At 43.8% G+C, this 26,410-nt stretch overlaps 1 protein-coding gene across 4 annotated transcripts in view; it reads right to left on the reverse strand.

The window, feature by feature from the left end:
• LOC121551068 (vesicle transport through interaction with t-SNAREs homolog 1A) overlaps positions 1–26,410 on the reverse strand; it is a 199,396-nt gene that overhangs the window by 54,613 nt on the left and 118,373 nt on the right. For 2 of the 4 annotated variants that reach the window (XM_041863702.1, XM_041863633.1), the window contains one exon: positions 22,024–22,085. In XM_041863702.1, the coding sequence (XP_041719636.1) occupies positions 22,024–22,085 (62 nt within the window). Of the gene's footprint in view, positions 1–22,012; positions 22,086–26,410 lie in introns of all 4 variants that reach the window. The other 2 variants (XM_041863908.1, XM_041863766.1) reach the window with 1 other exon arrangement.

The following is a 26,410-nucleotide window of genomic DNA, read 5'->3' on the forward strand; positions in this document are numbered from 1 at the left end:
GGCGGGTGAGGGCAGTGCCAGCTGGGATAGCACTTTACCACCGAGCCCACTCTCCAAACAAACAACCCAGCGGGCCAGAAGCCACTCCGTCATTACTGACGGAGCCGCATGCCTCGTCTAGGCCAGCCCTGCCCTGCACTTGTCAGGAGCTGTCCCAGAGCAAGGATATTCCAATAATTCCCTGCTTCAGAGAGATTGTAGACCTACACAAGGCTGGAATGGGCTACAAGACCATCAGCAAGCAGCTTGGTGAGAAGGTGACAACAGTTGGTGCGATTATTCGCAAATGGAAGAAACACAAAATAACTGTCAATCTCCCTCGGCCTGGGGCTCCATGCAAGATCTCACCTCGTGGAGTTGCAATGATCATGAGAACGGTGAGGAATCAGCCCAGAACTACATGGGAGGATGTTGTCAATGATCTCACGGCAGCTGGGACCATAGTCACCAGGAAAACCGCTGTGTGTTCTCTCTGTTCATGGCCTGTACACACAAAACGTCTCTGAGTAGAAGTGCTCATCTAGGATCAGGTCCCTGTCTTATTCATTATGATTTAAACTGCAAAACTGATCCTATATCAGCACTCCTACCGACCCGCTTTGTGAATATGGGCCATGTTTGCAAAGAAAGAAAGAAAGAAAGAAAGAAAGAAAGAAAGAAAGAAAGAAAGAAAGAAAGAAAGAAAGAAAGAAAGAAAGAAAGAAAGAAAGAAAGAAAGAAAGAAAGAAAGAAAGAAAGAAAGAAAGAAAGAAAGAAAGAAAGAAAGAAAGAAAGAAAGAAAGAAAGAAAGAAAGAAAGAAAGAAAGAAAGAAAGAAAGAAAGAAAGAAAGAAAGAAAGAAAGAAAGAAAGAAAGAAAGAAAGAAAGAAAGAAAGAAAGAAAGAAAGAAAGAAAGAAAGAAAGAAAGAAAGAAAGAAAGAAAGAAAGAAAGAAAGAAAGAAAGAAAGAAAGAAAGAAAGAAAGAAAGAAAGAAAGAAAGAAAGAAAGAAAGAAAGAAAGAAAGAAAGAAAGAAAGAAAGAAAGAAAGAAAGAAAGAAAGAAAGAAAGAAAGAAAGAAAGAAAGAAAGAAAGAAAGAAAGAAAGAAAGAAAGAAAGAAAGAAAGAAAGAAAGAAAGAAAGAAAGAAAGAAAGAAAGAAAGAAAGAAAGAAAGAAAGAAAGAAAGAAAGAAAGAAAGAAAGAAAGAAAGAAAGAAAGAAAGAAAGAAAGAAAGAAAGAAAGAAAGAAAGAAAGAAAGAAAGAAAGAAAGAAAGAAAGAAAGAAAGAAAGAAAGAAGAAAGAAAGAAAGAAAGAAAGAAAGAAAGAAAGAAAGAAAGAAAGAAAGAAAGAAAGAAAGAAAGAAAGAAAGAAAGAAAGAAAGAAAGAAAGAAAGAAAGAAAGAAAGAAAGAAAGAAAGAAAGAAAGAAAGAAAGAAAGAAAGAAAGAAAGAAAGAAAGAAAGAAAGAAAGAAAGAAAGAAAGAAAGAAAGAAAGAAAGAAAGAAAGAAAGAAAGAAAGAAAGAAAGAAAGAAAGAAAGAAAGAAAGAAAGAAAGAAAGAAAGAAAGAAAGAAAGAAAGAAAGAAAGAAAGAAAGAAAGAAAGAAAGAAAGAAAGAAAGAAAGAAAGAAAGAAAGAAAGAAAGAAAGAAAGAAAGAAAGAAAGAAAGAAAGAAAGAAAGAAAGAAAGAAAGAAAGAAAGAAAGAAAGAAAGAAAGAAAGAAAGAAAGAAAGAAAGAAAGAAAGAAAGAAAGAAAGAAAGAAAGAAAGAAAGAAAGAAAGAAAGAAAGAAAGAAAGAAAGAAAGAAAGAAAGAAAGAAAGAAAGAAAGAAAGAAAGAAAGAAAGAAAGAAAGAAAGAAAGAAAGAAAGAAAGAAAGAAAGAAAGAAAGAAAGAAAGAAAGAAAGAAAGAAAGAGATGGTGACAATAAAATAGAAAAGACAAAGATAGGACATAAAAAGCTTCTGCCTTGTGTGAGGGAGAAAGACCGGATTTGAAAGGCAAGATATATATATATATATATATCTATATATCTATATATATATATATATAGAGAGAGAGAGAGAGTTTAAATAAAACGAAAGGACAAGTGGCAGCTGTGTGCCTTTATCTCGGAGAGGACGAGTGAATTGAGTCACCAGCGGTGCACACACACACACACACACACACACACACACACACACACGCCTGGCTTGACACTTCCGTTTGGCGTATTCTCTCTCACACACACAACGCTTGATTAAGATGAACCAATTAGAACATTTCAGTTTTATCGGGGAGCTTCAATTAGGAGTGCATTTCACTGCAACTGACACTAAATGCTCCTCTTATGGTCCCACAAACAAAGCTGCATGCACGGAAAAGAGCAGGAGCTCACGGGGGGGGGGGGGAATAAAAGAACAACACAAGATTGCCCAACAGCTGCTTTCCACACATGCGTCCAGTGAATATGATGTCATGAACCCTGTCCAGCCTGGACATCAGTCACTTCCTGAAGGGTCATTGACCACGCTGATGTGGGTCAAAGACGACAAGATACTTTGCTGTGATTTACTGAGGAGGACCCGAGTGAGGCCTACACTGTATGATTTCTATAGAGGCAAGAGATTTGTAGGTCCAATGGCTGACATACAATACAGATAAAGGGAAATTGAATACTAAGGCCAGGATTCAATTAATTACAGATAGGGCCATACAAATATTATGAACTGTTTAATGAACTTGAGGAGAGGTATAGTTCTGCCATTTTTCATAATTGGTGTGCTGAAATATAGTCTACTAAAGTAAATCAGACCTATTCTTACTATACTGAACTGCTTCAGCTTATATTTCAGCATGAATTCTATATTTAACACATATCCCACTACCATACAAATATTTATATTTTCTATAAAGGAAACACTTGAGTAAATGAGGTATACAAAGTAAATTGAAAGCAGGTTCCTGAGTTAATTAAGCAATTAACATCCCACCATGCTTAGAGTCATGTATCAAAATACCCAGTTGGCCTCCCGAGTAGCGTAGCGTTCTAAGGCACTGAATCGCAGTGCTTGAGACGTTACTACAGACCCGGGTTCGATCCCAGGCTGTGTCACAGCCGGCCGTGACCGGGAGACCCAAGAGGGGGACAAGGCCAGGTGCGGGTTACGGGAGGGTTTGGGGCGGGATTCTTGTCCATCCACTAGCAACCTCGGGGGCGGGACGCCGCAAGCGACTCGGTCACCAGCTGGACGGTGTTTCGAACATTGGTGCAGCTGGCTTCCGGTTAAGCGAGCAGTTTGTAAGAAGAGGCGGCTTGGCAGGTACGTGAGGACACAGGCGAACTCGCCTCCCGAGTCCGTAGGGGAGTTGTAGCGATGGGACAAGACTAACAACCAATTGGATATCAAGTTGGATATCAAACTGCTGTACAAATCCACTATACTTCTGATCAGGGTGATCTGGAAATCCACTAGGGCAGGCCATACAATCATTTTTTTTCACTGTTTAACGGATGCCTGCTTCATATTTCTCAATAAAAATATGGATTGTGAACAGTACAAGGGAAAAGATGAGCTGTATCCTTCCTTTTGGATTATGTCACTTCAAAACATATGTCACTTGTTTTGTAGATACTTTAATTGGTAGTTAGTCTTGTCCCATCGCTGCAACTCCCCTACGGACTCGGGAGAGGCGAAGGTCGAGAGCCAAGAGTCCTCCGAAACACGACCCTGCCAAGCCACAATGCTTCTTGGGGAGAAAAAGGGGTAAACAATAAAACAATAAACATGCACAGTTGCCCATTATTTTGTCTACCATGGCTAGAAGAGATCTCTGTGACTTTGAAAGAGGGGTCTTAAAGGAGTATAGGGGGTTTAAAGTGTGTGTGTGTGTCTCAGTCACCAGATCTCAACCCAACTGAACACTTATGGGATATTTCGGAGCAGCGCCTGAGACAGCATTATCCACCACCATCAACATAACACCAAATTATGGAATTTCTCGTGGAAGAATGGTGTCGCATCCCTCCAATAGAGTTCCAGACACTTGTAAAATCTGTGCAAAGGTGCATTGAAGCTGTTCTGGCAGCCCTATTAAGATACTTTATGTTGGTGTTTCCTTTATTTTGGCAGTTACCTGTAACTTTTCTAGTTTGGTCATGTTTATCTTCCCTTAGAAGTGTTTACTTTGCAGGATGACTAGCATCTATTGAGGTGCAATGTCCTATACATTTTATGACCAAATCAACTTAAAGTATCTACAAAACAAGTGACATATGTTTTGATGTGACATAATCCAAAAGGAAGGCTACAGCTCATCTTTTCCCTTGTACTGTTCACAATCCATATTTTATTGAGAAATATGAAGCAGGCATCCGTTAAACAGTGAAAAAAAAACGATTGTATGGCCTGCCCTAGTGGATTTCCAGATCACCCTGATCAGAAGTGTAGTGTATTTGTACAGCAGTTTAACACTTGATACAAACATTACAAAAAACTATTATATCACTATGCTCTGGTGTTAAAAAGGAAAATATCTATAAAAACAAGTGTTTTTCCCACCCCAAAGTACTCATGGAACTCTCTTGGCTTGTGCCAACTTTTTTATTCAGTTGGCTAGCAATCAGCAATCAGAATCCGAATTACCTTTATTTCCCAAGTACTTTTGCATATACAGTATCTCACATTTTTGTAAATATTTGAGTATATCTTTTCATGTGACAACACTGAAGAAATGACACTTTGCTACAATGTAAAGTAGTGAGTGTACAGCTTGTATAACAGTGTAAATTTGCTGTCCCCTCAAAATAACCGCTGGCAACAAAAGTGAGTACAGCCCTAAGTGAAAATGTCCAAATTAGGCCCAATTAGCCATTTCCTCCCCGTATGTGATCGTGTAAAGTTCAGTGTGAATGGGAAGCAGGTGTGTTACATTTGGTGTATCGCATTCACACCCTCATACTGGTAGGAAGTTCAACATGGCACCTCATGGAAAGAACTGAGGATTGAAAAAGAATTGTTGTTACATAAAGATGGCCTGGGCTATAAGAAGATTGCCAAGATCCCTGAAACGAGCTGCAGCACGGTGACCATACAGCGGTTTAACAGGACAGGTTCCACTTCAGAACAGGCCTCGCCATGGTCGCACCAAAGAAGTTGGAGTGCACGTGCTCAGCTCATATCCAGAGGTTGTCTTTGGGAAATAGATGTATGAGTGCTGCCAGCATTGCTGCAGAGGTTGAAGGGGTGGGGGGTCAGCCTGTCAGTGCTCAGACCATACGTCGCACACTGCATCAAATTGGTCTGCATGGCTGTCGTCCCAGAAGGAAGCCTCTTCTAAAGATGATGCACAAGAAAGCCTGCAAACAGTTTGCTGAAGAAAAGCAGACTAAGGACATGGATTACTGGAACCATGTCCTGTGGTCTGATGAGACCAAGATAAACGTATTTGGTTCAGATGGTGTCAAGCGTGTGTGGCGGCAACCAGGTGAGGAGTACAAAGACAAGTGTGTCTTGCCTACAGTCAAGCATGGTGGTCTGAGTGTCATGGTCTGAGGCTGCATGAGTGCTGCCGGCACTGGGGAGCTACAGTTCATTGAGGGAACCATGAATGCCAACATGTACTGTGACATACTGAAGCAGAGCATGATCCCCTCCCTTCGGAGACTGGGCCGCAGGGCAGTATTCCAACATGATAACGACCCCAAACACACCTCCAAGACGACCACTGCCTTGCTAAAGAAGCTGAGGGTAAAGGTGATGGACTGGCCAAGCATGTCTCCAGACCTAAACCCTATTGAGCATCTGTGGGGCATCCTCAAACGGAAGGTGGAGGAGTGCAACGTCTCTAACATCCACCAGCTCCGTGATGTCGTCATGGAGGAGTGGAAGAGGACTCCAGTGGCAACCTGTGAAGCTCTGGTGAACTCCATGCCCAAGAGGGTTAAGGCAGTGTTGGAAAATGATGGTGGCCACACAAAATATTGACACTTTGGGCCCAATTTGGACATTTTCACTTAGGGGTGTACTCACTTTTGTTGCCAGCGGTTTAGACATTAATGGCTATGTGTTGTGTTATTTTGAGAGGACAGCAAATGTACACTGTTAATACAAGCTGTACACTCATTACTTCACAGTGGGGAAAAAAAGTATTTAGTCAGCCACCAATTGTGCAAGTTCTCCCACTTAAAAAGATGAGAGAGGCCTGTAATTTTCATCATAGGTACACGTCAACTATGACAGACAAAATGGAGAAAAAAAATCCAGAAAATCACATTGTAGGATTTTTAATGAATTTATTTGCAAATTATGGTGGAAAATAAGTATTTGGTCAATAACAAAAGTTTCTCAATACTTTGTTATATACCCTTTGTTGGCAATGACACAGGTCAAACATGTTCTGTAAGTCTTCACAAGGTTTTCACACACTGTTGCTGGTATTTTGGCCCATTCCTCCATGCAGATCTCCTCTAGAGCAGTGATGTTTTGGGGCTGTCGCTAGGGCAACACAGACTTTCAACTCCTCCAAAGATTTTCTATGGGGTTGAGATCTGGAGACTGGCTAGGCCACTCCAGGACCTTGAAATGCTTCTACGAAGCCACTCCTTAGTTGCCCGGGCGGTGTGTTTGGGATCATTGTCATGCTGAAAGACACAGCCACGTTTCATCTTCAATGCCCTTGCTGATGGAAGGAGGTTTTCACTCAAAATCTCACGATACATGGCCCCATTCATTCTTTCCTTTACACGGATCAGTCGTCCTGGTCCCTTTGCAGAAAAACAGCCCCAAAGCATGATGTTTCCACCCCCATGCTTCACAGTAGGTATGGTGTTCTTTGATGCAACTCAGCACTCTTTGTCCTCCAAACACGACAAGTTGAGTTTTTACCAAAAAGTTATATTTTGGTTTCATCTGACCATATGACATTCTCCCAATCCTCTTCTGGATCATCCAAATGCACTCTAGCAAACTTCAGACGGGCCTGGACATGTACTGGCTTAAGCAGGGGGGACATGTCTGGCACTGCAGGATTTGAGTCCCTGGCGGCGTAGTGTGTTACTGATGGTAGGCTTTGTTACCTTGGTCCCAGCTCTCTGCAGGTCATTCACTAGGTCCCCCCGTGTGGTTCTGGGATTTTTGCTCACCGTTCTTGTGATCATTTTGACCCCACGGGGTGAGATCTTGCGTGGAGCCCCAGATCGAGGGAGATTATCAGTGGTCTTGTATGTCTTCCATTTCCTAATAATTGCTCCCACAGTTGATTTCTTCAAACCAAGCTGCTTACCTATTGCAGATTCAGTCTTCCCAGCCTGGTGCAGGTCTACAATTTTGTTTCTGGTGTCCTTTGACAGCTCTTTGGTCTTGGCCATAGTGGAGTTTGGAGTGTGACTGTTTGAGGTTGTGGACAGGTGTCTTTTATACTGATAACAAGTTCAAACAAGTGCCATTAATACAGGTAACGAGTGGAGGACAGAGGAGCCTCTTAAAGAAGGTCTGTGAGAGCCAGAAATCTTGCTTGTTTGTAGGTGACCAAATACTTATTTTCCACCATAATTTGCAAATAAATTCATTAAAAATCCTACAGTGTGATTTTCAGGATTTTTTTTCCTCAATTTGTCTGTCATAGTTGACGTGTACCTATGATGAAAATTACAGGCCTCTCTCATCTTTTTAAGTGGAAGAACTTGCACAACTGGTGGCTGATCATGGCTAATCATGGCTACCCGGAATATTTGCACTGCCCCCCCACCCCATCCTTTTTACGCTGCTGCTACTCTGTTAAGTATTTATGCATAGTCACTTTAACTCTACCCACATGTACATATTACCTCAACTACCTCAACTAGCCGGTGCCCCCCGCACATTTGACTATGCAACGGTACCCCCTGTATATATAGCCTCCCTACTGTCACTTTATTTTACTGTATATAGCCTCCCTACTGTCACTTTATTTTACTTTGCTCTTTTTTTTTCTCAACACTTTTTGTTGTTGTTTTATTCTTACTTTTTTTGTTTAAAATAAATGCACTGTTGGTTAAGGGCTGTAAGTAAGCATTTCACTGTAATGTCTGCACCTGTTGTATTCGGCGCATGTGACCAATAAAATTTGATTTGATTTGATTTGACTAAATACTTTTTTCCCCCACTGTACATTGTAGCAAAGTGTCATTTCTTCAGTGTTGTCACATGAATAGATATACTCAAATATTTACAAAAATGTGAGGGGTGTACTCACTTTTGTGAGATACTGTACCCGGAATTTGACTTTATGAAATGGTAATGCCAGCAATAGATAAAGTATACAGACAGAATATAGACAGAGGAATTTATACAATCTACATACCGTATACACAATATGGATACAGTAAATATAGAAAAATTACATAATTCCCTACAAAAATAATAAAGATGGAATAGCGATAGGAGTGAAGCGTTCTCTCTTCTGTCCGTTTCTTTTTCAGACCTCGATTGTCCCATTGTGTTAATCATAAAATATCTCAAGGTTGGAAGCTTTTCAAAAATGAGGACTGAAACCTTCGTGAAGGGGCAGGCATGATAGGAGCCCCTCTCAACTCCACAGCCAACAAAGCCCAGGCTTGATGGGAGTGATGGTACTCTTGAAAATGTGGTCCTGTTTTTATTTTCCCTCCCATTGTGATGAAGGGAATATTTTATGCTATCTGCAACACAAAAGCGTCAACATCTCAAAACGAGCGGGCCTGTATTGTGTTCTCCATAACCACCCTCGAAAATCCAAGATGGGGGTATGCTAGGGTAGGTTAGGAGAGGGAGGCAGAGACAGACAGACAAGACAGGGAGATGTGATTGAAAGGATAGAAGAGAAGGAATATAAAGGAATAAAGTTGAATTTCAGAATTCGTAAATATTTCACGCTTTTACACCCAGCCAAAGAGAGATCAGAGATGCAACAACAACAAAGCTTCAGCTTAACCATCCAACCAGATGCCAACAAAAAAACAGTCTAAGGTGATGTTTCTTCATGTGTTTTCTCAGTGCAATTGTCTACACACACTACATAAGGATCCCCCTCAAAGACATGATAGACATTTACTCTGGTTTTCCATAATCTGATAACTACCAGGTACACAGAAAACAGATATTCTATTTGTCTATTCATTTGACTGAAAGCTCTATAAGTAAATGCAGTAAATCTGAACCATCAAACACACAATGCCTTATTCCCATTATGAAGGCACTACAACATTGAAAGATGGAGAGTACTGATGATCCGATGCATTATTAAATTCCACCGCAAAGGGCAGAATATTTGAAGATCTTAAACCCTCACTGAGAATCTGGTGTGTTCCAAGTGTAAAAATGAGTTTTAAAAAAACTTGAGGAAAGTTACAGGGCTGAAGAAAACATCTGAGCTCCTGTACCAAGTCTCTCTGTACCAAATATTGAAGGTCAAGTATTGAACCCCTTTTTTAGTCACAACAAACCAATGTGTCCATCGACAGTAAGAGGGGTAGATGAGATAACGTTAGAAAGATAGAGCGAAAGGAAGGTAACCTGGCAACCATTGACAGGTTAAAACAGCCCAGCACAGAACAGCTTGGCATGGCACAGGGATGGCATGTCCTGGCATGGCACAGAGATGGCATGTCCTGGCATGCCAAAGCATAGCATGCTGCCCAACCCAACATACTCAAGTGGGCTAGAGTCTGTATGGCTCTAAAACATGGCGACAAACCAGGCCTCTCTCTTCTTCCACATGCATGCCAGTGTCCAAAACTGCAGTAGTATTCTGCATTCTCTGAGGCAGCTGTTTCGAGGAGCGCAGAGCCCAGACGTACACACACTCACAATGGCATGCTGGGAGGGACGACAGCCAGGGGAGTAACAGTGTGATAGGTTCTAATTGCTTCAAAATGTCCAGAAGAAGACCCCCCTATTATCTATTTAAATCTGTTGATAATAGGAGGCTGGAAGAGAAGAGGAAGGGGGGAGGGGGATACGACCCAGGCGAAGGGAGAGGAGCTACTCCGTGCCGCCGTCGCCTCATTATTTTCGTCTTGACGGACGCCCGCGCTCAACCCCTGGATGAATGGGCCGCGCTGAATAAGTTATCACGAGCTACACAAAGGGAAAATGGGCTCCACAAACAAAACTGCACCACCGAGAAGCATGCGTCTCTCTCTTTCTCTCTCGCTCTTTTTCCTGATGAAAGAGGGCCCCCGCCACATTGTGGGGACTCACCTGTAATTTCAGCAAACACAGTAGGTGGAAAAGACAGGATGAATAAAATGGAAACAGGGAATAAAAGACAGGAAGTGCAGGTGTCGGTGTCTGCACAGTTATCCACAGAACATTCCCTCCTTTTCGGTTAATCTGTTTCGTCTTCTGCATACTAGCTCTTCTTTCATTTCTCCAGAATGCAGGGATTTCCTTTGGACAGCATTCTAAGATGGTTGAAGAGTGTGTGTTTTTTGTACTTTGTAAGACAAGGCTTTGAATAAGATCTCCTTTTCGTTGTTGTGGCTGTTTTGTGTTTTGTCTGGGTCTGGAGAACCATATGGAGTCACCTTCATGCTTTGTTATTCTACAGTGAGGGGAAGCAAGGCTTTCCCCAACGGCTACTCTCAAGAGTTAGGTAATCAAACCAGCATTCAGACCAGTTCCCCCTAACTGTCACCACTACACGTCAATACCACTGCCACCAAGCTCCCATTGCCATCACTCAAAAGTAGAGGCAGAACTTTTGGACGTGAGACTGGTGTGTCTCTCTCGTCTGATGGGCGAATCAGAGGGTGCCGAAGCTCGACAGCTGATCAAACGAGACGGGTATCTTTGGAGTGACACCTGGAGCCACTTCAAGGGGGGGACGGCGCCATTGATCTCCAGTCAGCTCATCGGAACGGCTGGGGGGCTGCCTCAACCGGGACGCAAACAGAAAGGGTGACTAAGCAGTCACCTCAATGTCAAACGGGGTCAACCTCACGGTGTTGGGAAAAGTATGAGAGTAAAGGCTTCCATTCCAGAGTGGGAAACTAGTTGATTGATAGGGTGCTCTGGCAGTATACTCCACTCGTTTAAGTGACATGCTAACAGTATCTGCTCATCATCTTTAAAAGGTTACATTGCCATCTGGAATTGAAATCGGTTCGAAGTATTGCACAAGACTGCAAACTTTGGCAACTTCCAGGCAACTTCCAAAACAATCAAAAAGTAGGGTAGGGTTGATAGATTAATATCACATATTAAAGTAAGTGAAATATCCTAACAAAACCTAGAAAAATAAAAAGCTGTATCTGAATCCACCATTAAAGCCTATAGGCATTGCAAATATACAGGTGAATGCCAACATAAAGGAAAGACCAACATAAAGTGTCTTAAAAGGACGTTGGGACACCAGCTTCAATGCACCTTGCCATAGATTTATACAAGTGATTAGAACTCTATTGGAGGGATGCGATACCATTCTTCCAGAAGAAATTCCATCATTTAGAGGGTTGTTGGTAGAAAACACAGTCTCAGGCGCCGCTCCAGAATCTCCCATAAGTGTTCAACTGGGTTGAGATCTGGTGACTGAGACGACCATAGCATATGGTTTACATCGTTTTCATGCTCATCAAACCATTCAGTGACCACATGTGCCCTGTGGATGGGGGCATTGTCATTCTATGGGGGTATAGCCATGGTAGCCAGAATAATGGCCTGCCATTAATTTGTATACATGACCCTAAGCATGATGGGATGTTAATTGCTTACTTAACTTAGAAACAACACCTGTGTGGAAGCACCTGCTTTCAATATACTTTGTATCCCTCATTTACTCAAGTCTTTCCATTCTTTTGGCAGTTACCTGTAGTTGTGTTAATGATGGAGTGAAGAGAAAGCCAGGGCTAGTCCGTTAACAGACTCTTCCCTCAATAAACAAATGCATTCGTTATAGAAAACAACAGCCCATCTTTGCCCTTGTCAACAACCCCATTCTCTGCAGCCCAGGCTTGTTTGTGTCTCTCTCCTTTATCCAAAAGCATCCCATCAGCACTTTCTAATGGGAGAGGTGGAGGAAGAGAGAAAAATAGAGAGAAAGAGAAAGGTGGCAATGCTGCTTGTTTGGCTCGGGAACAGCTGGTAAAGAGGCTGAGGTGCACCCAGTCGTTGTCCCAGCAGCCAAACACACACAGGCACGCACACACCCGTGCATGCGCGCACTGACACTATTATTTATTTATATTTTACTTTTACCCCTTTTTCTCCCCAATTTCTTGACATCCAATTGGTAGTTACAGTCTTGTCCCATCACTGCAACTCCCCTACGGACTCAGGAGAGGCGAAGGTCGAGAGTCATGCGTCCTCCGAAACACGACCCTGCCAAGCCGCACTGCTTCTTGACACACTGCTCGCTTAACCCGGAAGCCAGCTGCACCAATGTGTCGGAGGAAACACCGTCCAGCTGGTGACCAAAGTCAGCTTGCAGGCGCCCGGCCCACCACAAAGAGTCGCTAGAGCGCGATGGGACAAGGAAATCCCGGCCAGCCAAACCCTCCCCTAACCCGGACGATGCTGGGCCAATTGTGCGCCGCCTCATGGGTCTCCCGGTCACGGCCGCTGTGACACAGCCTGGAATCGAACCCGGGTCTGTAGTGACGCCTCAAGCACTGCGATGCAGTGCCTTAGACCGCTGCGCAACTCGGGAGGCCCTGCACGTACAAACAGACAATGTACTGTAAAATAATATACTGGCCTTCAGCAGTGTTTCCCCTATATTCATTTAGCAGCGGTGGCCCGCCACTGCTAAATTGTTGTCGCCACTCCCAAAAATATGCTAAAAAATTGTGGGAATCATTTTCGGGACGGTCAAACTTTTTCAGTGTAAACTTAAATGACTAAAACTAGATATAAAGTATGTCAAAAAGATAATGGGGCTATATTTTTCTTTTTAAATGTTTGAGAACTAACAATCACCAAAATAAAAAAACTAGACAGTTAGGGAGAATCTATGGGGCCCTCACTGATTTTGTTATAATGTTTGAGTCACTCAGACAGCATAAGAACACAGCATAAGCCATGACAAAATCTGTAGAATTGCAGGAAATCATCTTTAAAACGTAATGTTTTTTGCTTGACACTAGAAGCAGTTCCTCCCAGTCTGCCATTGCTTCCATCGCTACACAATCAACGTATTTATGTGGATTGGTGATGAAGCCCGTCTAGTCTAAATAAAGATCTCCACAGAGGCCTGCTCCTAAAGTCTTTCAGCATTGTACACTTGGCACTGAGCTCCAACACGCTGTCCCTACCGTACGGCTGTATGGCCTACTGAACGCTCATGTACAGCAAACACACTAACAAAAGCCAGCTGCCTTTGCCAGCGATGGGCGAAAGAGGCAGCCAGCTACGATTCATTCGTTTGCCAGGAAAAGAGAAGGGGAAAACATGAGAAGTTCACAGAGGGAGCAGATAGGGCAAAAATAGGCCGACCTAGAGGGAGGAAAAGCAAATGCCTCAGTGATATCAGCCAGGCTGAATAAATTGTGAGACGAGAGGTAACGGAGTACTAATGTAGTACATGAAATTATCCGCAGCAACAAAGAGAACAGATCAAAGAGAGGCATCCGTTGGGATGGTCCACTACTCTTGGGATAGGCAATATGCGCTAGGCTATGGCTATTCCAGCCTCTCTGGTTCGCATAAATGAGTTCAAATGGAAATATTACCCAATAAAAATAAAAAAACAGGGACCTTTTATCAAACACGCTGCTTCAAAACATTTAAACATTACCAGACCTATCAAGACTTTGGTTGACTTTTGACCAAAGGTCACCATGTGGATGAGACTCTTTCTAATGAGCAGGCTCCTAAAACAAAGGTGGCTAAAACAAGTGATTCGGACAGTGAGGGTTGTATGAGGTGAACATCACATCAGAAGCAGAGTGGACAGGTGAGGCTCAATGGCAGGCCCATTCTTCGTACCTGGAGCCTGTGTGTGGTGACTCGGACCGCAAACTGTAGCTTTGGGAAGACCAAGCTCTCATTTCGCCAAATGCGTTGGTGGTGACGCAGAGATACTAGTGGAGTGAAAAATGTATATAAACTATAAGTTGCTCTGGATAAGAGCGTCTGCTAAATGACTAAAATGTAAACGTAAATTAGTCTTCCTCTGGTGTGCTGTACCTGGGGAGGCAGTGTGAGGGCCTGAGCTACAATTTGACCAGAACTCTTAAGACAGGAACAGGAAATCAATTGTATGACTTTCACAAAATATTTTAATAGCTATTATGGCACACAGGTGGGTGAAAACTCAAAAGCAGGTTTGACCTTCGCACAGCAGAAAATTAAATAGACTGAGTGTGAGCATTCTAGCTAGTGTGTGGGATTGTGTGTGTGTGTGTGTGTGTATATAGAGTGTGTGTGTAGGAGTGCGCGCGAGTGGGAGAAGATGCCTTGCCCCCTCCGCCACTGCTCCACCCAAGCCTCTCTCCAACTCCCCTGACTACCGCATCCTAACAAGGCTTTTCCTCCGCTCCTCCTCGAAAAAGGCAAACCAAATAAAATAAAAAGAACAGGGGAAAAAAGGACTGAAATGGAGGAAGGAGAAGAGAGAAAACAGACAAATATAATTTGTTCCATCTTTCAGCTTCAATTAAAAATATCAAATATTTTGGTTCGACTTCACAACAACACTTCAATAGGACACCCAAGACTCCCTACGATTTGCATCCCACCACAGCCCACTGGTGGAATTGAATTCCATTCATTATATGACCTACATATCACATAGTTAATATTCCAGCGCTGGGAAAGGGAGAAACTCAGCCAATACTGATGGAAAGGGTCTAAACTTGGAGATCTTCAGGACATCAGAGCCCCCCTACTCCCGGCGCTTTTCTGGGGCGGCGCTCTTTGATCTCCTTCTCTCCTGACATTGTTTGCGAATGTCGCCTTAATGGGAAACACACTTTTTTTCTCTTGCTCTTCTTTTTCAGTGAATGAAAAGGGAGAGAGGCTCTCGCAGCTTTCCTGAAGGGAGGGTGTGTGAAGATGAGAATGTGTGGACAAAATGTCCTAATAAGTCAGGTTCCTTTAACCATTTTTATTTTACCTTTATTTAACTAGGGAAGTCAGTTAAGAACAAATTCTTATTTACAATGACGGCCTACACCGGCCAAACCCGGACAACGCTGGGCCAATTGTGCGCCGCCCTATGGGACTCCCAATCACGGCCGGTTGTGATACAGCCTGGAATCGAACCAGGGGGTCTGTAGTGACGCCTCAAGCACTGTGATGCAGTGCCTTAGACCGCTGCGCCACTCGGGAGCCCATCACTGTATGTACTAGCAATAAAATGAATTGTTCAGACATACATCGTATAAATACATGGGATATAGTGAATGGTCATATGCACATAAGGTTATCCATGTCAGGATGTATGTTAGCCTTAGCATAGTGGTTAGCTATAACGCAGCACTGGTAGACCAGTTTGCAGTGTATGAGCCCTGGCTCAAGTGAGCTAGTGCAGGTTGAGGGGTACCAGTATACACTGAGTGTACAAAACATTAGGAACTCGTTCCATGACATTGACTGACCAGGTGAAAGCTATGATCCCTTATTGATGTCACTTGTTAAATCCACTTCAAATCAAATCAAATCAAATTTTATTGGTCACATGCGCCGAATACAACAGGTGCAGACATTACAGTGAAATGCTTACTCAGTGTAAATGAAGGGGAGGAGACAGGTTAAAGAAGGATTTTTAAGCCTTGAGATAATTGAGACATGGATTGTGTATGTGTACCATTCAGAGGGTGAATAGGCAAGACAAAATATTTCAGTGCCTATGAACAGGGTATAGTGGTAGGTGCCAGGCGCACTGGTTTGAGTGTGTCAAGAACTGCAATTCTGTAGCTCACTAGTTTCCTGTGTGTATCAAAAATGGTCCACCACCCAAAAGACATCCAGCCAACTTGACAACTGTGGGAAGCATTGGAGTCAAAATGGGCCAGCATACCTGTGGAAGGCTTTCGACACCTTGTAGAGTCCATGCCCTGACGAATCGAGGCAGTTCTGAGGGCAAAAGTGTGTGTGTGTGTGTGTGTGTGTGTGTGTGTGTGTGGGTATACTCAGTGTAGGATAGAATTCAGCAAGCAACGTGTTTGGCCAAGATGGAGCAAGTTAGCGAAAGGTACGCTGCATTTGCACATCGTCGGTCATGTGAAGGGAGTTAGCATTCTGGGACTAGAGTCCTAGCACCAGGCCAAGGGGCTGATCTCTTAATCAATGTCCAGAGCGACCAGAGCCCTCCTCTGAAGTCTGTGGCCCTTGCCTGCCTGCCGCTGCTGCTGCCAGCCCTGCTACCGCCATGAATATGGAGCCCTTCTGCGGCCGGGGCTTGCTTATGTTTTCTGTCTGATATCTCAGCCCCATTCCCATTTCAAAGGGAGGTCTACCCAGGGGTTTGACTTTTTGATCTGACTGGCGACTGACTCGACCACCTGCATGCAGGATCAGCCGCCAGTGAGAAGACCAAGCCCCTCCTACCCACATCCCACCCCCTTGACCTCACACTGCCCCCCACCCACCCCCACCTTCCCAGAACCCCAGTGGTCATAACTGGGTCTGGAGCTGCATCTCAACTCTCCAGCTGCTCTGCTCTGCTGTGTGCAGTGGTTGGGAAGAGATGCTGGGCATGATTGCAGTAGCAGCAGGAGTCGGCTCCGTTCCCGCCACAGACAGTCCACCTGTGTTGGGCAAAGTCATGGGAGCCATTTTGTGTCCATGGTGTGAGGGCTGTAGTGTCAGGGCACCATGGTACTGAGGTAACTGATGATAGAGCTGGAGCCTGTGGCTCCTCTAATCAGGCATTGCTTCCCCCACCAGCCCAACTTACACCCCTCCCAGGACAGTGGTCCCACCAATAAAAACTTCAAATCTGTCAGCCTTACCCTTCCCAAGGTTTAGCTTGCACATTCTGTCAGCTACATAGCATGGGTTCCATCTGACAACATGTAATGTAGAAAATAGGCAGTGTGCAATTTCCTCTTCATTAATTGATATGATGCAGCAAGTTGAGAAAATAACTGATTGATATCACTTGATTGATATGACTTGATTGATATGGGTTGATGACTGAATCATGTATTATATTCTTGAATACCTCTTAATGCAACATTTTCAGAACCCCTTACAGCTCTTCAGTGGAAAGAACAGCAGCACATTATCACAAGTGTCCATTAATGTTATAATTGTGCATTATCAATTTCATACCGCTTCACTCCCGATGAGTATCATTGAGATTATTACTTTTTAATAATATTATGATTTCCTTTAACAGGCATAAGCATGACAAGTTAATGAGATCACCATGACCATGACAATACAATTAAAAATCTCAGGACTTCAGATGATTAGATGAATAATTTAATAGTGTGAAGGGGAAGAAGCCCTCCACCAGCTGACACTAGGCTAAGTAATTGAGGGACTACGACATGGCAGGCCATGTAGTGTAGTATAGGAGTAGCATCATTCAACTCCAGTCCTGGGGACCTCCTGTAGAAGCAGGGTTCCATTTCAACCAATTAGTATCACTAACAATAAATTACATTGTTAAAGAAATACCATTTGAATTATTGTCACAATCAACAACTAATGTGTGTTTCTCTTCGAGTATTTCTTAGAGAAGTGATGTTTCTTTCTCAGCGTCGTTCAGTTAATCAGTTGCCTTGAACCAAAGCACTGATCTACAAATGAGTGGCTCCCCTCTCCTCAGGATCAACCAGAAGAAAAAGAGAAGGAGAGGTGACAAGACCAACGGCGTCTTAATTCAAATGTTACCTTTTTCCTCTTCATTTCCTTTTCACACTTTTTTTTTTTTTAAATATCCAAGCACTTGCAGTCTTGATAGAACTATGTTATACCTATTGCATTCAGAGTATTAAATAGTCAATACGAGGTCGGTCACCCTCTAACAGTTAAGGTAAAGAGAATTTCTGTACTGGAAAAAATAAATAAAAAAGAGTTGAAAAAGGGAGTAGCAAATGAGTACCGTAAGGCAATTTATGCAGCAGAGCTGAAGTTGCAGAGCAGAGTAGTAGAGGTTCACCTACTGGCCTCATTTACACAACACTATAACTCTTTCACACACTACTGGCAAGCTTAGAACACAAAAGCAGCCTAAACAAAGTCACCCCCCCCCCCGAAATATAATATAAAAACTACGCCATGTGACACCTTTGTTTCTCTGTCCCATTTTCTGGTTATAACTGACTTTTAGAGATGAAAATAGTAAACAAAATCGTACAACCAAACACTTTATTTTATTCAAACGCAAAAAAAAGGAGTAAAAATGCTTGGTATTTGTTAAAAGAAGAACGCAAAGCCCCATGAAGCAGAAAGCAAGGCATCGTTTGGGAAGAGGCTAGAGGCCGCCGCGCTTTAGAAAGGCCCTCATAAATCCTGATTTGAGTTGGGACTAACCAGAGAAAGCTGAGGCGCGGCGTGCCTGAGCCACGCTAGGCAGGCGCTACCGCTCTTAAATGCTACGTTTGATTAAGTCTTCCCATTAGGTGACAGCTGAACTTTAACATGAATATGATAATATTGAAATAAGTGTGTGTTATTTACTTTAGCGCTCGGGTGGTGGCAGCAGGGGGAGGAGGGAAGGCGGAAGAGGACAAGGGAGGGGGGGCTGGATGATGAATGATTTCTGGACAGCTCTGGGTGACACCAGGCGAGCCCAGGCCTCCTCTAATCAGACTTGACAAAATGGAGACATATGCAGAAATATTGGTTACAGTCGGCATCACAGCCCTGCCTGGGCTCCTGCTAGTGCTGCCACGCTGCCCCGCCTGCCCCTGATTGTCTACAGGCACTGAAGCATCTATTTCAATTGGCATTTCCTTCCTAGCCCCAGGATTTTACATTTAGCTGGTGTCATTTACATATTACTCTTAATCAAAAACCACAGTGGGCAATAAAAAAAAGAAAAAAGAAACAAAACCGTGGCGTCACGGTTCAGGGGTAGGCGCAGAGGCACTTTATAAAATGGTGATGTGACAAGACATTAAGCTGTGTGTGGACGAGAGAGAAGGAGAGAGAGAGCGAGAGAGAGAGAAAGCGAGGAGGAGAGTGAGGGAGGAGACAGAAAGAGAGAGAGCGTGAGAGAGAAAGAGAGAGAGAGCGAGAGAAAGAGAAAGAGAGAGAGCGAGGGAGAGAGCGTGAGGGAGAGAGAGAGAGAGGGAGAGAGAGAGAGAGAGAGAGCGAGAGAGAGAGAGCGAGAGAGAGAGCGAGAGAGAGAGCGAGAGAGAGAGAGAGAGAGAGAGAGAGAGAGAGAGAGAGGAGAGCGAGGCGGGGGTTGGTATGCTTGTGAGTGAACAGATGTGTGTAAGAGTAAGGAAGAGAGAGAGAGAGAGAGAGAGAGAGAGAGAGAGAGAGAGAGAGAGAGAGAGAGAGAGAGAGAGAGAGAGAGAGAGAGAGAGAGAGAGAGAAAGAGAGAAAGAGAGAAAGAGAGAGAGCGAGGGAGAGAGCGTGAGGGAGAGAGAGGGAGAGAGAGCGAGAGAGAGAGCGAGAGAGAGAGAGAGCGAGAGAGAGAGAGAGCGAGAGAGCGAGGGAGAGAGCGTGAGGGAGAGAGAGAGCGAGAGAGAGAGAGAGAGAGAGAGAGAGGAGAGCTAGGCGGGGGTTGGTATGCTTGTGAGTGAACAGATGTGTGTAAGAGTAAGGAAGAGAGAGAGAGAGAGAGCAAGAGAAAGAGAGCGAGGGGGAGAGAGAGAGAGAGAGAGAGAGAGAGAGAGAGAGAGAGAGAGAGAGAGAGAGAGAGAGAGAGAGAGAGGAGAGAGAGAGAGAGAGAGGGGGAGAGATATACCCATCATGACCTAGCCTACGAATGAAAGTTTATAACGTAGGTGCACAGGTCAAGAGACAAATTGGAGTAATCAAAGTGACAGACAGTGACACATCCAATACCGCCTTGCACACTCTTGCCTGCATCTAATCATCAGTCCAAAGAGTTGCAAACTAGAGTTTCTACTGGACAAATTCAAGTAGGTTTATCCCCATTTTGTTCCGTTTGCTTTGCTTGCGTTTAAGAAACGTTTCTAAACAGAATCGGCGGAATGAATACACCGCTGATCACCCGCACACCAGTTCACTTTCATAGCAGCCACATACAAACAGCATTTATTTATTTTTATTTCACCTTTATTTAACCAGGTAAGCCAGTTGAGAACAAGTTCTCATTTACAACTGCGACCTGGCCAAGATAAAGCAAAGCAGTGCGATAAAAACAATAACAACACAGAGTTACATATGGGATAAACAAAACGTACAGTCAATAACACAATAGAAAATATATATACAGTGTGTGCAAATGTAGTAAGTTATGGAGGTAAGGCAATAAATAGGCCATAGTATAAAATAATTACAATTTAGTATTAACACTGGAGTGATAGATGTGCAGAAGATGATGTGCAAATAGAGATACGGGTGCAAATGAGCAAAATAAATAACAATGTAAATAACAATATGGGGATGAGGTAGTTGGGTGGGCTAATTACAGATGGGCTGTGTACAGGTGCAGTGATCGGTAAGCTGCTCTGACAACTGATGCTTAAAGTTAGTGAGGGAGATAAGTGTCTCCAGCTTCAGAGATTTTTGTAGTTCGTTCCAGTCATTTGCAGCAGAGAACTGGAAGGAATGGCGGCCAAAGGAGGTGTTGGCTTTGGGGATGACCAGTGAAATATACCTGCTGGAACGCATACTACGGGTGGGTGTTGCTATGGTGACCAATGATCTAAGATAAGGCGGGGATTTGCCTAGAAGTGATTTATAGATGACCTGGAGCCAGTGGGTTTGGCGACGAATATGTAGTGAGGGCCATAATGAGCATCATCACTTTGCTTATCGTATACAGTAATTCCTTCTTGCATCTACACGCTCTCCTCCTCTCACCTTTTCCCTTCGCTTGTGGACTTCAGTGCACAACACAACAGCTGTCTGTGACCAGGCGAAAAAACCTTCAAGCCAAACCCTCATACCACAACCGCTACACACGGCCTACATCGTTGTCACATTATTAGCTAAAGTCATAGTCAACATAGCTACTAGAACTAACGCGTTAGTAAACCAGCTACAATCACACAGTACAGTGTACAGCAATCAGTTTAGCAGTTACACCGGCGGGCACTGATGGCAATACATTTATACAAACGAAAGCTTACCTGGAAGAGTGACTTGGAAGCGTTCCACTTTTGGATAGCATAAGCTAGCTAGCCAACATAAATAGCATTCCTCTTTTTGAAAGTAATTTGTTAAAAGCTGTTAAAACTATTATCTTTCTCTCTCTTTTATGGACTGCAGTGCTAGCTAGCTGTAGCTTATGCTAGATTCATTTTCTGATCCTTTGATTGGGTGAACAACATGTCAGTTCATGCTGCAAGAGCTCTGATAGGTTGGAGGACATCCTCCGGAAGTCGTCATAATTACTGTGTAAGTCTATGGAAGGGGATGAGAACCATGAGCCTTCTAGGTTTTGTGTTGAAGTCAATGTACCCAGAGGAGGATGGAAAATAGCTGTCCTCCGGCTACACCATGGTGCTGCCCCAGAAAGTGCTGCTGAGGCTACTGTAGACCTTCATTGCAAAAAGTGTTTTAATCTATTATTTTTATGACGTGAATATAGTTAGTATAGTTTTATCTAAAAATGTTTATTTTTATTTTATATTAACTGAATAGGATGGTCCTCTCCTTCCTCATTTGATTAGCTTCCACTGACTACAATGTAGGGGGCATTCACATAATGTATGTTCATAAGACAACGGTCTCAAAACACAATATTTTCTCACTCACAAAGGATTATGAAGAACAGCACAGTATACTATTTGGGAAAAATAAGATGTTGTGGGTTTGAGTGTGCATGAGCGATTGAGTTTATGTATGTGCTCATTACACATGTATTTACCATCTGTGTATACTGTGTACTGTATGACTGCCTTTCTAGGCCTTACTACAGTGTATTTGTGTTTAAATGAGTGGATGTAAATGTGGTTGATGACACAGGCGAAGACATCTACAGAGAGGTGCAGTAGAATCATGGTCCCTACCTGCCTCTTACCTTCTCAGCATGCCGGTTAGGATGCGGGAGCTCTTGCCCAGGTTGGCATCTGTCTCTCTCAGCTAGAAGCAGGGGGAGAAGAAAGGAAAGTTGTTACACATATAGACATATACAGTCCATATACACTCACATCTAGTACTGGGTCGGACTCCCCTTTGTCTCCAGAACAGCCTGAATTCTTCGGGGCATGGATTCTACAAGTCGGAAACATTCCACAGGGGTGGAATGTTGGTCCATGCTGACATCATGCAGTTTCTGCAGATTGGACGGCGGTACACCACTGCCACCAGTATGTACCATTGACACCAGGCAGGATGGGTCCATGGACTCATGCTGCTTACGCCAAATCCTGACTCTGCCATCAGCATGACACAACAGGAACCGGGATTCGTTGGACCAGGCCATGTTTTTCCACTCCTCAATTGTCCAGTGTTGGTGATCCCGTGCCCACTGGAGCCACTTCTTCTTGTTTTTAGCTGATAGGAGTGGAACCCGGTGTGGTCGTCTGCTGCAATAGCCCATCCATGACAAGGATGGAGGAGTTATGTGTTCCGACATGTCGTTCTGCACACCACTGTTGTACTGTGCCGTTATTTGTCTTTTTGTGGCCCGCCTGTTAGCTTGCACGATTCTTGCCATTCTCTTTTGACCTCTCTTATCAACGAGCGGTTTACACCCACAGGACTGTCGCTGACTGGATGTTTTTTGTTTGTCGCACCATTCTCTGGAAACCCTAGACACTGTCGTGTGTGAAAAGCCCAGGAGGGCGGCTGTTTCTGAGATAGTGGATCCAGCATGCCTAGCACCGACGATCATACCACACTCAAAGTCTCGTAGGCCACCCATTTTGCCCATTCTAACGTTCAATCGAACAGTAACTGAAAGCCTCAATGCCTGTCTGCCTGCTTTATATAGCAAGCCACTGCCACCTGTCTGTAGGAGCGATCGATTTTCATGAACGGGGTGGTGTACCTAATATAACACAGCTCAGTTGTGATTGAGAAGTGAGTGAGACTGGGAGAGATGGAGAGAAACTGAGAAAGAATATTAAAGGAATAATCCACACCCCAAAAAATATTTTTTGGTATTTTTTTCATTAGTCCACTGTTGATACAGTGCCAAAATGCTTTGCTTGTCAGCAATCAAGTTTTCAGGATATAAGACTTTCAAAAAGCTAATTGTGACTTGCCACATCATCATGATGATGCAAAAAGTTTTCTGAAAGTCCTATATCTTCAACATTTGATCGCTGACATGCAAAATTGGGATAAAATGAGACTGAGAAAAAGATTCTGAGAGAAGGCCTGTAGAGTGAAAGAGAAAAGTGGCCTGCAGAAAACTTTGTGCTGCAACTGCGTCTGTGTGTGGAGTAAAAGAATGCTGACACTTTGACGATTGAGAAATCACAAAATTCGAGCTGTAGTCACATTTGTGATGGGGGGCCTTTGCTGTGTGAGAGGCTCTATTCAGAGGCAGCGGGGGGGCTTTCTCTGTCTCAGACCTTCCCTCTCGCAATCTCTCTCCCCCTGCACCTCTGGCTTTGCCTTCCCTACAAACCCTAAATACCACCAGCTCTTTATCTGTTTGACTCTTACTATGTTCCACACTCTGCCCCTTCACCCTGACATTTATTTAGCCTTTTGCCTCGGTCTTTTCCATATTTTCTTTTCACACTTTCTCACTCTTCTTGTGTCTTTCCCTCTCTGTGTGAGGGTTGTTCTGGCAGGCTGTGTTGAGGACCGTGATGGATGCCAGGCTGAGAACTCTCAGGGACAGATGTGGTTTTGGGCGGGTTTGGTTGCTGGCACTGACACCAGCCATACAGCCGCCTGATGTCTCTCTCAAACCCCATGGATGGATCGCTCCCCAGAGACTTCCCACTTTCGCCCAAAATACTACTCTCTTTTTCTCTGAATCAATCTCACACTCTTTCTTTCTCTCACTCTCCCCTCTCTCGCGCTCTCTCTGAATCACTCTTTTTTTCTCTCACTCTCTCTCCATTTCTCTCTCTCGCTCTCAGCCATATCAAAAGGCCCATTTATGAGATATAGCCTAAGATTGATGAGGCAATAAGGCAAACAATCTATTCTAATTAAGTATTTAAGGAATTCATATACTGTGAGGATTGGTGACAGGGCTCAGTGAGTGAAGTTAAAAAACAAGTTCAAGTGTCTGCTGTCGACCTCCACTTATAGCAGCAAAAAACACAATAAAACCTTTCACACCTCCTTTGACTGTAAGGGAAAAGCCATGCATCATGCTGAGTGCATGTGAGTGATTAGTGAGTGAGTGAGTGAGTGAGACTATTGCATGTGTGCCACTCACTGCGAATACAAGTATCTGTCTGGGTATTTATGCTTAAACAATGCCCCCCCAAACCCATTAATCCTTTGTCTTTTCCATGCAAGGAAGACGTTTACCAACGCTTCCATCTTGTGTCTTCCCATCTTGTTTTCCTTCTCTTTCCCCCTGTCCCCATCCCGCTTTTCGCCCCACAAACTGTCTTTAAAGGAAGATGGGGGCCTGTGCGGGTTCATGGGAAAGAGAAAACGAGGGAAAGAGGGAGCAAAAGAGAGACTATTCTCCTTAGACGGGTAGGCAGACCTTTTGAAAGGAAATGTTTCATTTCCCTTTGAAATCGCCTGCGAGGCCCATTGCCATTTTGTGATCTTTAAGCAATTTCCGTGGATAGGCCGTCAGAGCGGGGCCCCTCACCGTGCTGTGGCTCTCTCTACCTGTCTGTCTAACTGTCTGTCTGGGGGAGGGAGGGCGAGGAAGACTACATAGGGAGGGACAGACAGACAGAGAGAGAAGGTGAGAGAGAGAGAGGGGGAGATGGTGGGGGAGACAGAGGGTCACAGTCTAATGCTCTAAAATTGAGAGAGATAGGAAGAGAAGAGAAGAAAGTGATAGAGTCATATACCGAACAAAAATATAAACGTAAAGTGTTGGTCCCATGTTTCAACAGCTGAAATAAAAGATCCCAGAAATGTTCCAGACGCACAAAAAGCTTGTCTCTCACATGTTGTACACAAATTTGTTTACATCCCTGTTAGTGAACATTTCTCCTTTGCCAAGAAAATCCATCCACCTGACAGGTGTGGCATATCAAGAAGCTGATTAAACAGCATGATCATTACACAGGTGCACCTTGTGCTGGGCACTAAAATGTGCAGTTTTGTCACACAACACAATGCCACAGATGTCTCAAGTTTTGACGGAGCATGCAATTGGCATGCTGACTGCAGGAATATCCACTAAAGCTGTTGCCAGAGAATGTAATGTTCATTTCCCTACAATAAGCGGCCTCCAACGTTGTTTTAGAGAATTTGGCAGTACGTCCAACCGGCCTCACAACCTCGGACCACGTGAAACCAGGCCAGCCCAGGACCTCCACATGCGGCTTCTTCACCTGTGGGATCGTCTGAGACCAGCCACCAGGACAGCTGATGAAACTGTGGGTTTACACAACTGAAGAATTTCTGCACAAACTGTCAGAAACCGTCTCAGGGAAGCTCATATGCGTGCTCATCGTCCTCATCAGGGTCTTGACCTGACTGCAGTTCGCATTCGTAACAGACTTCAGTGGGCAAATTCTCACTTTCGATAGCCACTGGCACGCAGGAGAAGTGTACTCTTCACGGATGAATCCCTTTATCAACTGTACCGGGAAATGGCAGACAGCGTGTATGGCATTGTGTGGGCGAGCGGTTTGCTGATGTCAACGTTGTGAAAAGAGTGCCCCATGGTGGCGGTGAAGTTATGGTATGGGCAGGCTTAAGCTATGCACAATGAACATAATTGCATTTTATCGACGGCAATTTGAATGCAGAGATACCGTGACGAGATCCTAAGGACCATTGTCGTGCCATTCATCCACCACCATCACCTCATGTTTCAGCATGATAATACACGGCCCCATGTCGCAAGGATCTGTACACAATTCCTGGAAGCTGTAAATGTACCAGTTCTTCCATGGCCTGCATACTCACCAGACATGTCACCCATTGAGCATGTTTGGGATGCGCTGGATTGACATGTACGACAGCGTGTTCCAGTTCCCGCCAATATGCAGCAACTTCGCACAGCCATTGAAGAGGAGTGGGACAACATTCCACAGGCCACAATCAACAGCCTGATCAACTCTATGCGAAGGAGATGTGTCGTGCTAAATGAGGCACACTAGATACTGACTGGTTTTCTGATGAACGCGCCTACCTTTTTTTTTTTAAAGGTATCTCTGACTAACAGATGCATATCCGTATTCCCAGTCAAGTGAAATCCATAGATTAGGGCCTAATGAATTTATTTCAATTGACTGATTTCCTTATATGAACAGTCACTCAGTAAAATCTTGAAATTGTTTCATGTTGCATTTATATTTTTG

The sequence above is a fragment of the Coregonus clupeaformis genome, unplaced genomic scaffold (assembly GCF_020615455.1).
Source record: "Coregonus clupeaformis isolate EN_2021a unplaced genomic scaffold, ASM2061545v1 scaf0086, whole genome shotgun sequence".
Taxonomy (NCBI): Eukaryota; Metazoa; Chordata; class Actinopteri; order Salmoniformes; family Salmonidae; genus Coregonus; species Coregonus clupeaformis.